The sequence below is a fragment of the Xiphias gladius genome, chromosome 17, assembly GCF_016859285.1.
Source record: "Xiphias gladius isolate SHS-SW01 ecotype Sanya breed wild chromosome 17, ASM1685928v1, whole genome shotgun sequence".
Classification (NCBI taxonomy): Eukaryota; Metazoa; Chordata; class Actinopteri; order Istiophoriformes; family Xiphiidae; genus Xiphias; species Xiphias gladius.
This window is the reverse complement of record NC_053416.1, coordinates 832,501-847,195: the sequence shown is the minus strand read 5'-3', so window position 1 is coordinate 847,195 and position 14,695 is coordinate 832,501. Positions and strand designations below refer to the sequence as shown.

Below are 14,695 nucleotides of genomic sequence, written 5' to 3'. Positions count from 1 at the left end.
ACAGCACGCTGTGTCGGAGCTGATGCCGGAGTGAGGCGGTGTATGGATGCGACCCGCACCCGGGACAATGACGCAGGACCGTGACTTTCTCCATTGTCCCTTATCGGAGAAAACGCGTCGGACGGCTCGCGAAGAAAAGGCGCAGCACACGTGGCCTCTCGGGGACGCGCGACACGGTCAAATGACAGGTATTACGATGCGTAGAGAAGGAGGACGGGGCGGCAGACGTGGCGCGGTGCAGGATATATACACATCCATGGAGGGTTGACGGCAACTGGTTCCATAGTGTAGCGGTTATCACGTCTGCTTTACACGCAGAAGGTCCTGGGTTCGAGCCCCAGTGGAACCACGCTTTTCACCCGCTCGCCACAACGATGCGGACGAAGGCCCCGGTTCAACGACGCTTGACCGGATCCGCAGAGACAGTTTTACCGCCCGTCGAACGGTTGTTGTCCGGAGCAGAATCGTCTTTAGCGCAGGTTAGAGACAGACGCTAAAACGAACAGGATGGTGTCCGGTTTGGACCCACTACCTTCAAAATAAAAGCCGGTTACAAACGACCTTTAAAACGGCGTTCCTGCATTTATGTTGAAAAATCCAGTCCAGAAACATGACAACGTGCTCAGCAGGGTGGGGGGCGGTTTATTTTCTTCCTTCAATGGTGTTTTACGGGTAAAAAAAAACAACGCAAGCCACCGATGCCTTGTTACAGGGACACGTGATGATGACCATCCGGTCATACCTGCAGGATTTTACCCGGTTACGCGATCATTACCCTCCAGAGCAGAAAAAACAAAGTGGAGATGCCGGGGATTGAACCCGGGACCTCATACATGCGAAGCATGCGCTCTACCACTGAGCTACATCCCCACACAGTGCATCTTGCGGTCCGCGGATCACTATTTACCCGTGACACGGGGGGACACGTCTACACGTCTGTGTCATATCATTTCACGTGAAAAATTGAGACAAAAAAAAGTATTTTATTTTATTTAACATTTCCCTGTTGTGCTATGTTTTGCTCCGCATGGTTGCAGGTACATTTGCGTCCCATTCTTAATCTTTCACAGTCATTAATGAGGTGATGAGTTATTTACATTGTTCACATATATTTTTGTTTCGACCCTTAAAGATACGGTATGATGCACATGGTATTCATTGGGCAAAGAAGAACTAAAATGCGGTGAATTGTGTGTCTTCATCACGTGGCCTCGTCCGGTGGCCCCGGTGACGAAGCATGCGTGGGTACGGGCCCCCGGCGAATTTGTGCCCAGGGCCCCTGGTGGTGACAACCCAAAGATTTCCCCGTTTTCAGTCAGTTCCAGGAGGGGACTTTTCCTCCTCTAACTGTGACAGAGAGACTGAGCAGCCCAAATGTCCAAAGAGAAATCTAAACCCGGGGTAGAGGGGTTCCGTGAATGTGGTGTAGAAGGTGTGGAGGTGGATCAGAGAGTCAGAGGAGACTTTGGAGAAAGACAGGGTGCCAGCCGGACAGTCCACATACACTGCTACTCTGTTAGACATGGAGGAAGGGTCAGAGCCTACTGCTGTCCTTCGGTCATTGTGCCACACAAAGTAATTCTCATCGGAGCAGTAAAGACTCCAGGACTTATCAGTCCCTCCGAGCCTGCAGTCCACACTTTGGCCTCTCCGTCTGATTCCTGTGTAGGTCGCCCCCACGTACGCCTCTCCGCTCCGCTCCACCTCCCAGTAACAGCGACCAGTCAGACCAGTTTGACACAGCAGCTGAATCCAGCAGTTAAATCTCTCTGGGCAATCCGCACATCTGTGGTCCTCAGCCACGACCGTCGCCTTTCTGAGGTCTTCGGACAGTTTAAGCTTTTTGTGTGCTGTGTTCGGGTCCAGCGTCAGATCACAGGCATCTAAAGTGGGAAAAACAATAGGATTTGTTTTGAAAATTAAAAAATTAACCTAATGGTTTACGGAGCTACAATTTCTGATTTATTGCTTAATAGTTTCCAAGAAGTTTGCTGAAAAAAGAAAGGAAATTAGAGACACAATTCAATATGTAAACCTACAATTAATTAATTCCAGTTAACTACTAAAATAACCTAAGGAGTATTTTAGTCAGTGCATTGTTGAAAACTGGACAAATCAATAACGCAAACAACCGGAGCAAGAATTCTGTAGTTCGACTGATCTTTATTTTTTTGAACATCAGCGTCGCTTGTGTGCTACTTTGTTTTGAATTAATCAAATCAAACCAAACTTACACTTCCTCAGACCTGGCATCATCCTCTGGACTCCGCCGTGGTCCACCCTGTGAGGGGAGGCAAGTAAGATCACATCCAGATCACTGACACTTGGTTACTCTAGTCCAAATGTTTTTGGTGTACTGTGTGATATGTCTTTGCTTTTTCGGTGGTTACTTGCAACACACTGCCTCTACCTAACAGCACGTTAGTCCTACCTAAGAGTGTCCAGTCTCCAGTGCGGATCCTCCAGTCCGGCGGACAGCAGCTTCACTCCCGAGTCTCCTGGATGATTGTAGCTCAAGTCCAGCTCCCTCAGGTGGGAGGGGTTGGAGCTCAGAGCTGAGGCCAGAGAGGCACAGCCTTCCTCTGTGATCAGGCAGCCTGACAGCCTAAAAACCCACACGATACACGCTAGATATTAGATTTCCTGAGAACATTCTGCCTTCAAAATAATTGTGCCCATGCAGTCAATCGCAAACACTTTTGGACTCAATCTACGTCTCAAAACTTAAGAATAACTTCTGCTATTGTAGGTTTCAGCAACATAGCTGCAAAAGACAATGAAATATGCAAATAGAATCTAAATTGTTACAGTGCCAAAGCTAACGAACATAATCTGTTTAAAAATCATATAAGCGGAATAAATTAGTGTTAGTACACAAATAATATCCGGTGGTAATCGGGATGTGAACGGTGATGTGTTTAACAGTTTGATGAGTTCTAGTCTGAAAGTTTCCAGTTTCTAGTTTGAGCGAAGTGAACTCAAACTTGTGATGTTGTTTTACTGAAACAAATGTGAAGACTTTACCTGAGAGTCTCCAGTCTACAGTATGCACTTTCCAGTCCAGTGGACAGCAGCTTCACTCCTGAATCCTGCAGGTCGTTGTTACCCAGGTCCAGCTCTCTCAGACTAGAGGACTGGGAGCTGAGAACCGATGATATCTCCTGACAGCTTTTGTCTGTAAGACTGGTTTTGTTCAGCCTGATAAAAGAAGAATAGAAACATGACAGAAAGCAGGAAGAGGATCAGTGTCTGAATTGTGTGCAGTACATCTGTACAGGGAACATTTCTCCTGGTGGGGTAAACAAAGTCCTGGCAATTTACAAGGACGATGACTGACTCCACCAGTATGAACCCCCGAGATGAGCTGTTTTTGGATTTCTGCGCTACCCACGAACTGTCCAGCAAAAATAAATGTCATGAAGAACTCAAGCATGTGACACTGAGGTCCCTCATAAATAATGTAATCTTACCTGAGAGTCTCCAGTTTACAGCGTGGACTCTCCAGTCCAGTAGACAGCATCTTCACTCCTGAATCCTGCAGGTTGTTGTTACCCAGGTCCAGCTCTCTCAGACTAGAGGACTGGGAGCTGAGAACTGAGGACATAGCTTCACAGCTTTTCTCTGAGAGGTTACAGACGCTGAGCCTGGATCGATATAGGAAAAGGAAACAACTTATTTATTAAGTTTGATCACCTTAAACATTTTACTGAGATTGAAGGACCCAAAGATCTGAGCTTATAAAGTCCAAAATGTAAAAAATGTCATAAACTACTCAGAAATCTAACCTGGGAAAGGGGAAATAAAACTAGAGATAAATGATACACGAGTTTGATTCCCAGTTTTTTTTAACTCACTGTTACTTATCAAGCAGAATATGTAACAGTGAGTTGCAAGCAAACAGAGGTTGTTTTTTTTTTTACTTAAACACTGCAAATCAATTGAAACAAACTTAGAGAGCTTACCTTAGAATTTGCAGTTTACAGTGCAGACTCTCCAGTCCAGCACAGACCAGCATCAATCCTGAATCCTGCAGGTTGTTGTTACTCAGGTCCAGCTCTCTCAGAGTGGAGGATTCTGAGCTAAGCACTGAGGCGAACACCTGGCAGCAGTTCTCTGTGATACTGGTTTCATAGAACCTGATAAAATGAGTAGAAATATTTTCTGTTTTAGGAAAACAAAGCTCAAAGCTTAAAGTCCCCAAAAGGTCCCTTCATTTATCGCCAGGTGAAACAAACAACAGTGTAGTGGGGCAACAAATAGGAAAAAGGATTGAAATTTCTGATAAGATCTCAAATAAAACTCATTTTGAGTTGTTCCACACACACAGACAAACATGTTCACAGAATGCAAAAAACACTCAAGCCGTCAAATTTGTATGAATAAGGAAGGCAAAGACTTTCTCCTCTTGCTCCGTCCAAACAAATATTTGATGCTAGGTCACACCAGGAATCAGCACGGCTATCATTACCCACCATTCAGTCACAATATCTCTCTAGCTTTAGCAATACCCCACTTTGTTTTCCTCTGTTCTGGGACATTAACTCTCCCTGTCATTTTGTTGTCAGGATTGGAATCATTAAATTTAACAGTTATTTAAGAGGGAAAATAAAGCTCCCTAAGCTAACAAGCTTGCTAACTGTCAGTTTGGTTGCTGACATGGCAATAAGTTCACAAAGCTTCTCCAAAACACATATTAGTACCACTGACTCCTGTCTCGCAACCGTCGACAAACCATCCATCTTTTGTGGTGCAGTTATACTCCACCAGAAGAGGTTAAATAAAAGAGGATGGTGAAACGTAGCTCATACGCTACGGTCGTTTCCTTCATTCTCCGGCTCTCCCTTCACTCAGCGATCGGGACTGTAATGACAGCTTGATTGGTCAGTGGAACGAATTCGCAATTTAAAGTTCACCAAAGCTGAACTTGACATGAAAAAATTGAACAGATTTACTTTGCCCCTGCGAGTGAATCCACTGTTCAATGTAATTCCATTGAAACGAAATGATCCGGCTTCAGAATTCGGCAGATCAAGTTGCCGGTGTGACCAGGTGGTAGGCTTCTCTAGCTGACCAAAAACAGCACGCATGAGTTAATCTTACCTGAGAGTTTCCAGTCTACAGTGTGGACTCTCCAGTCCAGCAGACAATATCTTCATTCCTGAATCCTGCAGGTTGTTGTTACCCAGGTCTAGCTCTCTCAGACTAGAGGACTGGGAGCTGAGAACTGAAGCCAGAGCCTCACAGCTTTTCTCTGAGAGGTTACAGACGCTCAACCTGGAGAAACAAAAATGACCAAACAATAATGTAGACCTTTATTTATTTAAAGTACTGTACATTGAATCAGTCTATCTGCAAACCTACAGAGATTTGTTGGAGGCTTTGACCACTGGCAACGGCCTCAGAAGAGCCTCCTCTGAAGCAGAGTATTTCTTCAGGTCAAACAGGGCCAGATCTTTTTCTGATGAGAGTAAGATGAAGACCAGAGCTGACCACTGAGCAGGAGACAGTTTACCTGTGGAGAGACTTCCTGAACTCATGCACTGTTGAATCTCCTCCTCTAGAGAGTGGTCATTCAGCTCATTCAGACAGTGGAACAGATTGATGCTTTATCTAGACAGGGATTCTCCCTGATTTTCATCTTGATGTAGTGGGCTGTTTCCTGATTGGTAGGTGAGCAACTTCCTGTCTGAATGAACAGGCCTCGTAGGAGATCCTGATTGGTCTGTAGCGAAAGGCCTAGGAAGAAGCGCAGGAACAGGTCCAGATGTCCATTTGGACTCTTTACGGCCTTGTCCACAGCAGTCTGGTAGAAACGTTTTATTGTTGATTTGTAGGCTGTTGTTGTTGTAGACCTCTGGCAGGTTGATTGCTCCACTCTCAGGAGATCATTCCCGGAGCCGAAGAATATTAGATGGACATAAAGAGCTGCCAGAAACTCCTGAACACTCAGATGGACGAAGCAGAAGACCTTGTCCTGGTACAGCCCTCTCTCCTCTTTAAAGATCTGTGTGAACACTCCTGAGTAAACTGAGGCTTCTCTGATATTGATGCCACACTCTGTCAGGTCTGGTTCGTAGAAGATCAGGTTTCCTTTCTGCAGCTGCTCAAAAGCCAGTTTTCCCAGAGACTCAATCATCTTCCTGCTCTCTGGACTCCAGTGTGGATCTGTCTCAGCTCCTCCATCATACTTGACCTTCTTCAGTTTGGACTGAACCACCAGGAAGTGGATGTACATCTCAGTCAGGGTCTTGGGCAGCTCTCCTCCCTGCCTGGTTTTCAACACATCCTCCAGAACTGTAGCGGTGATCCAGCAGAAGACTGGGATGTGGCACATGATGTGGAGGCTTCGTGATGTCTTGATGTGGGAGATGATCCTGCTGGCCTGCTCCTCATCTCTGAATCTCTTCCTGAAGTACTCCTCCTTCTGTGGGTCAGTGAACCCTCTGACCTCTGTCACCATGTCGACACACTCAGGAGGGATCTGATTGGCTGCTGCAGGTCGTGTGGTTATCCAGAGGCGAGCAGAGGGAAGCAGATTCCCCCTGATGAGGTTCGTCAGCAGCACGTCCACTGATGTGGACTTTGTGACATCAGTCAGGATCTCAGTGTTGTGGAAGTCCAGAGGAAGTCGACACTCGTCCAGACCGTCAAAGATGAACACAACCTGGAACTCGTCAAACCTGCAGATTCCTGCTTCTTTGGTTTCAGTGAAGAAGTGATGAACCAGTTCCACCAAGCTGAACTTTTTCTCTTTCAGCACATTCAGCTCTCTGAAGGTGAACGGAAATGTGAACTGTATGTCTTGGTTGGCTTTGTCTTCAGCCCAGTCCAGAGTGAACTTCTGTGTTAAGACTGTTTTCCCAATGCCGGCCACTCCCTTCGTCACCACTGTTCTGATTGGTTCATCTCTTCCAGGTGAGGCTTTAAAGACGTCTTCCTGTCTGATAGTTGTATCTGGTCTGGCTGGTTTCCTGGATGCGGTTTCAATCTGTCTGACCTCATGTTCATCATTGACCCCTCCGGTCCCTCCCTCTGTGATGTAGAGCTCTGTGTAGATCTGATTCAGAAGGGTTGGGTTTCCTGCTTTAGCAACCCCCTCAAACACACACTGGAACTTCTCCTGCAGATTAGATTTGAGTTTACGCTGGCAAAAAGCCGAAGTCTCTGAAAGATCGTAAAACAAATAACAGCATTGAGCGGAAATTAAAGTCCCACCAGTTGAGTAACAGCGAGACTGAAAAGTAGCTGATTGTATGTCACTCATATCGTATGCTGGTTACGACACTCATATTCCAGTGTAATATGAGTGTCATACAGATTTTTTTGGCTTATGTACGATTCCACATGGTACATGACAGTCAAAAGTGGCACATGATAGCGGAACATGAGTAGAACGCCATTTTTACGTGGCAGACGGCAGTGGCATATGTCCCGCCATGAAAAACCGTGAAAAACCGTATCATGCCAGTAGCAAGTGCTGTATTAGATGTGTCATATTCCAGTCAAACAGCAGTGGCAAACCATCAACCAGTTTTCAGTCTTAGTGCTGCTGCATTAGTGGCTCCTAGAGGCTGCAGTGTTCACAACACCCTACAATACAAAAAAAAAAAATATATATATATATATATCCAGCAGAATGAACAACAAACTGGCAACTGCTATTTTAGAGCCAGAGAAAATTCATGGATTATTAAAACCACTGGTAGTGGTGACCAATGCTCTGTTGGCATTGTCACATGTAATGAAATGTGGTTATGTATTTTATTCATAAAATGAATACAATTCATAACCACTGGCAGATGTACACGTCTGCCTCTTTTCTCTTTCTGTCCTGTTAAAGCTGTTAAAAGCCTCTTACTGCTCCGCAGACAGTCGGCCAGCTCCTCCTGCTTCATTCTTCTCAGGAAGAGCAGCGTGATCTTCAGAATCGCCTCTCTGCTGCTCCTCCTCTGCTCCTCTTTCTCACCGTCCGACACCTCCTCGTCCTCCGTCCCGCTCCCAAAGTATTCTGGGTAACCTGGCCTCAGGAGCCTCACAAACTTCCTCAGCTCGTTCTTTACGAAGCCGACTACGTTCTCTTCAAGCAGCTGAAACACAACACTGTGCTAATTAATCATCAGTCAAACCGCTACATGAACTGTCCACCGTTGGTCTAAAATGTTCCTCGTAGAGACGAACTTGAGCAAATCAATTCGTTTATAACATTCTTTCTTCCGATAAACTGTCGGCCATTTCCATACCATAAATATGGAGTCCAGGTCTGTTTGATGCTGAGCAGGATGATCAGTGGGATCCTCTGATGTGTCCTTATCAACTCTGTGGAGAAAACATAATGTGACAAAAAAAATAAAAAAACCAGCTGTGAATCACTAAAAACCAAAAGGGACCCAGCAGGGTGGAAAAACATCTTCACAACTCAGGAAAATGTCAGATTCACTGGAGCAAAACCAGCGTGGGATGTGTTCCAAATCACTCACTCTCTAATCCTACATAGTTATAGGTAATCGTACATAGGGCTGCGACTAAAGCTTGTTTTCATTACCAATAGATATGCTGATTGACTGCGTTAATCAGTTTATTGTTTCATCTACAAAAGTTCAAATAATAGCGTATAAAGCTTGTAACGAGGTGAGGTGTAAAACCCAAAGATATTCGGGTTCCAGGGACGAACGAAGGAGGAAAATCTTCAAACCGAGAATGGTTTTCGTCATTGAGAGCAGGTGGACTCTGCACCCTTATAATTTACGCACATGTCGAAGCTTGACAGCACATTGTGGTGTTTTCTTTAGCTAACAGTGGTGAATATATTGTACGGATGCTAGAGTTTTTATTCCAGGAATCTTTTACCGTTGGAAAATGACGCATCACTCGGGCCCCGCAGCATCACAGAGCTGTGGATAAAGTGGACAATAAGGGGACAGCTTTGCATCTGGACTATGCTGTTGTTGTCCATCTATGAAACAATGTAAGTGTTGATTATTTGCCTGTGAAAGCCGTTTCCTGGTTGAAGTTTAGGTGTAAAGTGGTGTGAAGCCGTAGCTGCCATCGCTGGAAGTCTTCAGTTCAGGTGTTGTTTACACATGCATATTCTAACTTACAACACAAAATCTTACCTTCATCAATATTTTTCAGCTCTTTGTTTATTTGTGTGTATGGAGGCATAAAGAATAAGTTGGTTTGCCAGATTATTACAATACTGAGCCACGCAGTGCAAATTTGTACTGGTATGCATCATTTAAAATCTGTATCTTCTTAATTCTTCTCATGTCCTATATAAAAATGCTCATGTTTCCCAACATGTGTTCCAGCCGCAGACCACACACCAGCGCACCGTTACAGGAGCACGCCGAAGCGAGCCCCGGACAGGCCGCACCTGCCAGACTGGTCTGGGCATAAAGGGAAATCTCCGGAGCCCCATTCTTCAGCCGAACCAGTGGCCGCACCGGCCGCCTCCAGCAGCAGAGTTCAAATAAGATGGCAAAACCGGAATGTGGCACATCAGGATCTTGCTCACGTCACTGCACCATGGTCTCAGACGAAGAACAACGGGATCAAATCTATATACGGTGTATTACGACTGAAAACCTGATTCACACAACTCATCCGGTTACATCCTCATCACAGTCACATTTGAAATCCTTACCTTTTATCAGTGGAGTGGCATCCACTTCTGAAAGTAATAGGATGACCCATAGACCGGTCACTCTTCATGGACACACAGCTGGGGACAGGAGAGTCCGGTCTCTGCTGAGGGATCCTGATAGAAACCCAGGAAGCAGCAGAACAGATTTGACACATATAAGAGAGTATTTCTATACCAAACACCTCTGCTCTGCTTTTAACTGACTTCTTTTTTCAACAATGGAGCAGTCCTCCCGCAGCTTTTGGCCTGACGCACTTTAATCTCTATTTTGTAGCGGTGGTGAAACAAGGATTCTGATCATCTACGTCAGTAAAAGTGGCAAAACCACAGAGTCAAAATACTCCATTACATATAGTCTGCATTCAAATTTTTACTGAAGTGAGATCACAGAAGTACAGGCCACAAAATGTACCTCAAACCTTTAAAAAACGGACGATATTTTTGTTTTTTGAATCAACATCTGAAAAGTAGCCGGTCACTGTATGTGTGAAGTAAAGTTGTGGGGTGAAAGTTACAGTCATTTCCCTCTGAACTATGAAGTAGCATAAGATGGAAATTCTCAGGGATAGTACAAATACCTCGAAATGATACTTCAGTACACGGTTGGTCGTGTGGTACTACGGAGCTTTTAGCTCCCGACATTTATTACTAGCGCCGTTGTTTTTATTCTGCTTTTGACCAGAAAAGCACTTTCCATTATTTTATTAATAATAACAGTTAACTCACATATCTTGCCGTCCATCTGTTGAGCGACGTCTCCTCGTGGAAACCCAGCTGGGTTCAGGTTCAGGTTCAGATTTAGATTCAGGTGTAGGAGAATCTAACCTTTGGACAGAGAAGAAGAACAGCAGGGAGGGAAATGACATTTCCCATTTTTCCTTTCCACTTCCTCCATAAAGAAGTTCCTCATTTTAATAATATGTTGTCCTTTTCATCACCTCACAAGAAAAAGGGAAAATAAACATGATTCTGTGGAGAGGAAATGACTTGTCAATGTTAGTGGACTAGTCGGCCGAGCCCATGATAAAGAGCCCGAAGCCGCCTGCATGGAATGTGATCTGTCTGGTTCTGGATCTGAAGGGAGACAGCTCTTAGACTTCCCCCCAGGCAGCTGTGAGGAGACCTTTTAAACCCCCATTTATGCCCTAAAAATCCTCCCAAGTTACGGTTTCCTCACACCGTGGGCGGTTTCATCGGACATCATGTTGATCCAGCTCCTCGGTGTTTACAGTGTAATATCAAACCACATGGCTCCATGTTTTTATGGCTGCAACATTCCATCGAATGGAGCCGTGGATTATTTTAGACGCATTTCCCCCAAAATTCAGCCTGACAGATTCGGTGTCTTTGGAAACTTTGGGATCTCCGCTGACATTTAACACAAAATCTTTAATTAAATTATATAAAGAAGACATTATAAAATAGGACTCACTTCCTTACAAACCCTGAAACTATTTTCAGCAGATAAATAAAAACCCACGGACAGTTGGACCTACAGTCAACATCAACGTGTACGCACCTTTCCATGCTGCTGCCGCCACTGTCAGGTGGTGTGGTGTGACTGACAGTGAAAGAATTTCCACTGGTTTTTTGAGTAAGTTTAGACTTTAATTGAGATGAACTCCGCCTCTTCTGCAAAGTGCACAAAAGCAGGTGTGTCTGCTGTCGGGAAGGGGGGACAGCATCCAGGAACATCAAGTCAACACAAGAGAGGATTTGGTTATTACTGGTTTTTACGCCTAAGTTTGTTTTCTGATCTACGAAGAGATGTTTGTGATTAAAGGACCTTCTTTGCCCTGTGCGGTGCCTCTCAGGCTTCACCTCTCAGGCTAATAGAGGGGTCCTGTCCCACCGTCTGATTGGTGGAGGTCTGTGCCTGCAGGCTGTCCACTGCTCAGGAAGGGGAAAGATTCAATGACTGAGATACGATGTGTTAGGAATGTTTGTCACCTCATTACTTTTCTTTAGAATTACAGATTACGATTTCTGTGTTAAACAAAAGCTTCATTTATAGGAGGTGACAGCTGCCGTTTACTTCCCCTTCACCCGCTGTGTCTGCTGCCACACCGTCGTAACTCCAGCAAACCAGTCTGACCAGTCCCGTCGGACCAGAGAAGACTTGGATCAAACGAGACGAGATACTGTCGCTGAGCTGATGAGTTCAGAGGAAGACGAGCAGCTTGTTTCACGTAGATTCAGGTCAAATAAACATTGAATGGAGACACCTGGCCGAGCCGTTGTACATCTAAATTATGGGCTCTAAAGTTGTGTTGGCATGGAGAAATATGAAAACTTTGTATCCAGGTTTTGCAGCGATGTAATCTAACTAAGTACTTAAAAGTACTGCACTCAATGTAGCTTTTTTCATTCAACAGCTTTAATTACTAGATACTTTACAAATGAAGACTTTTGCATATCAACACATGAAGATAAAAGATGATGATTTGTCATAAAGTAATTTACCCAACAAGTACAGCTGAAACTGTTAGCTGATTAAGCTACTGACAGAAAATTAATTGGCAACTATTTTGATAATCCTTTGAATATTTTTTCATATAAATATAAAAACATCGTTCCAGCTTCTCAAATGAGAAAATATGCTGCTTTCTCCTTTCAACTATTTTAATAATTTTAACAACACACTGACAATTTTGAAAAAAGCAAACACTGCGAAGGTGTCACTTTGGGCTCTGGCTAAATGTGACAGTATTTCTCACTATTTTCTGAATTTTTACAAACCAAACAATCAAGGGATTAGTCAAGAACTCAGTCAGCAGGTGAATCCAGAAGTAAAATCATAAAATAAACAAGTGCTGAATAAACTTGCCTCGCCTAACATGCTTCTGATGACACTTACAACATTTTCAATGCAGGACTTTTACTTGCGATTGAGTATTTTTACAGTGTGGTATTAGTACTTTTTGCGTAAGCAAAGGACCTGAATACTTCTCTTCCTCCACCACTTAAGTTTATTAAACCTTTATCTGCAGGAGCTACCACTTTGTAGAACTTTCATGGAAGACAAAGTATTACAGGCATAATGGAAGGTGCAGCACACAACGGAAGCCTTTGACATGCGGTGCCTTCAGAGCAGTCCGGTATATTGCAGACTTGATGTCAAAGTCACGGCAGTGGTTTAACCATCAAAAATAGCTGACTAGTTTTAACTTTAGCTGAAGCACCTGGACGGCGCTGACCGGGAAAGGCTTTGATTGGCTACAGATTATTCTCGATGTGTATTTTTGTATTTTTGTAATGCAGCTTCTGGCCACTGGCGGCAGCACCGAGCCGCGGGGCAGCATGGCAGCAGGCAACAAAACGCCATCTTGCTTTTTACCTGGACTGCGCTGAGTTTACCGGGACTCGCCGCCACTTTATCGGACTAACTCGTGTTTTTGTTCCTTTACACCGGCCTGACATCCACGTTAACACTCCCGAACTGTAGCTGAGACGTTCACCTGCCGCCCAGCGAGCTCGCACCATCTAAATTAGTCCCGTAAGCAACTTTATACTGTCGCCGAACGGCTTCTTCTCTAGGGGGCGATCCGGGACCGTCCCCGTCCCCCGTACCGCTTTTCCCGGTGTTCACCAGCTCCGCCGTTAACAGCAGCCGAAAACAGAACAGAAGCCTTTAACAGCATTTACGTCTTCATACGCCTTTATGGTTTCACACTTTAAATCGGCTTAGTATAGAAAATCAGAAAAATATGTGACGGGGAGACAGGAACAAATAGGATCGTCGTTAAGTACTTGACGCCAGCTGCGATGGCCGAGTGGTTAAGGCGTTGGACTTGAAATCCAATGGGGTCTCCCCGCGCAGGTTCGAACCCTGCTCGCAGCGGAAGCGGAACACTTTTATATGATTATTTATTTTTTTGTTTTGTTTTTGGAAGTATATTCACTCACGTTCTGTATCAGGAGAAAATAAAGATCAAAAACTTAGTAGGGAAATGTCTCATATTACAGGAAATGCAACATTGAAGACATTGTGGACAACTAGCTAAAAAAAACCAAAAAAACTGGAGCTGCAGTGTTCACTAACTAGTGCTGGCCCCAAAGTCAACAAACAGGTATTATCCACTGGTATTTTTGTGCAATCGAAACAAATCTAGTTTACACTGCCTCCAGGAAATAGCCTGATGCCTTTTCCCGCCTACTGAACCTCTATATGTTACCAAACCAACTGTCCTTCACGTAAATGAAAGCACTACAACTTAAATAGTGTTAGAATCTCACTTGAGTATTGTGTGACAAAGTTCAGCTTAAAGCGACTGATTCTCCATTTAAAAAAAAAATTTTTTTTTTGTGCTTTCACAATTAGAATAATGGTTTCACAAATCTGACACTCTGTTTTAAAGCGCCTTTAGCTTCTCTGGGTTAATCTACACTATAGTTATAGGCAGAGAGGCTGAATGGACTGCTTATATTTGATTATTTATCATTATTGTTTATAGGCAGAGAGGCTGCGAGTAGAGTCACGAGGACTGACATGAGAACCGCCTCCCGGGTTCTGTGCAGAGGGCTGAATGGAGGGTCGTCTCTGGGCGGCTAGTGTTTGACTGCACGCATGACTTAAGGTAAGGGCTCTTACAGTAGCCTCATGGTAACCTTAATTAGCTTATAAGACCATTTCCATTTTCTTGATGCTAAGCTAATATTAGCCAGGCTAACACCGTTATAACAACGACCTTATTGAGCAGTTTGCTTTCAGATTTGTTTTGGAACCTGAGATTAATTCATGAGAGCACGCCGTAGACGTGGCGGCTGTGGGTCGGGTAGTAGAGACTTTATTTTGTTTATACATATGTGTTGTGTGACTTAGAGGTGCTTTATTCTGCTGTTAATTGTATAAGAAGTGGCAGCTCTTTGATTTATGTGGCTTAATATTGCGAGACAAAGTCTGTGGTTCACCTAGGAACGGCATATTTGCATTGAGATGCGATGTGAATCTTGCCTGTGAATGTTCTTTCAGACATTTCACAGAGCAGACGGTTAATAGAGAAAACAATGATGAGATTAATCGATTACTATACTACTATTACGCTCTTCCTT

At 44.3% G+C, this 14,695-nt stretch overlaps 1 protein-coding gene and 3 non-coding genes across 4 annotated transcripts; 2 read left to right on the top strand and 2 right to left on the bottom strand.

The window, feature by feature from the left end:
• The first annotated feature begins 276 nt into the window (after positions 1–276).
• On the top strand, positions 277–349 carry trnav-uac. The gene has a single exon. It is a non-coding gene; the product is annotated as a tRNA-Val (tRNA).
• Positions 350–798: 449 nt separating this feature from the next.
• trnaa-cgc lies at positions 799–870 on the bottom strand. The gene has a single exon. It is a non-coding gene; the product is annotated as a tRNA-Ala (tRNA).
• Positions 871–1,141: 271 nt separating this feature from the next.
• LOC120802479 (NLR family CARD domain-containing protein 3-like) lies at positions 1,142–7,914 on the bottom strand. The gene is given in 8 exon segments (XM_040150346.1): positions 1,142–1,883; positions 2,235–2,281; positions 2,432–2,605; positions 3,471–3,644; positions 5,101–5,274; positions 5,362–5,620; positions 5,623–7,164; positions 7,859–7,914. Coding segments are annotated over 8 exon segments (2,979 nt in total). The 5' UTR covers positions 7,896–7,914; the 3' UTR covers positions 1,142–1,311.
• Positions 7,915–13,402: 5,488 nt separating this feature from the next.
• trnas-uga lies at positions 13,403–13,484 on the top strand. The gene has a single exon. It is a non-coding gene; the product is annotated as a tRNA-Ser (tRNA).
• Positions 13,485–14,695: the final 1,211 nt, after the last annotated feature.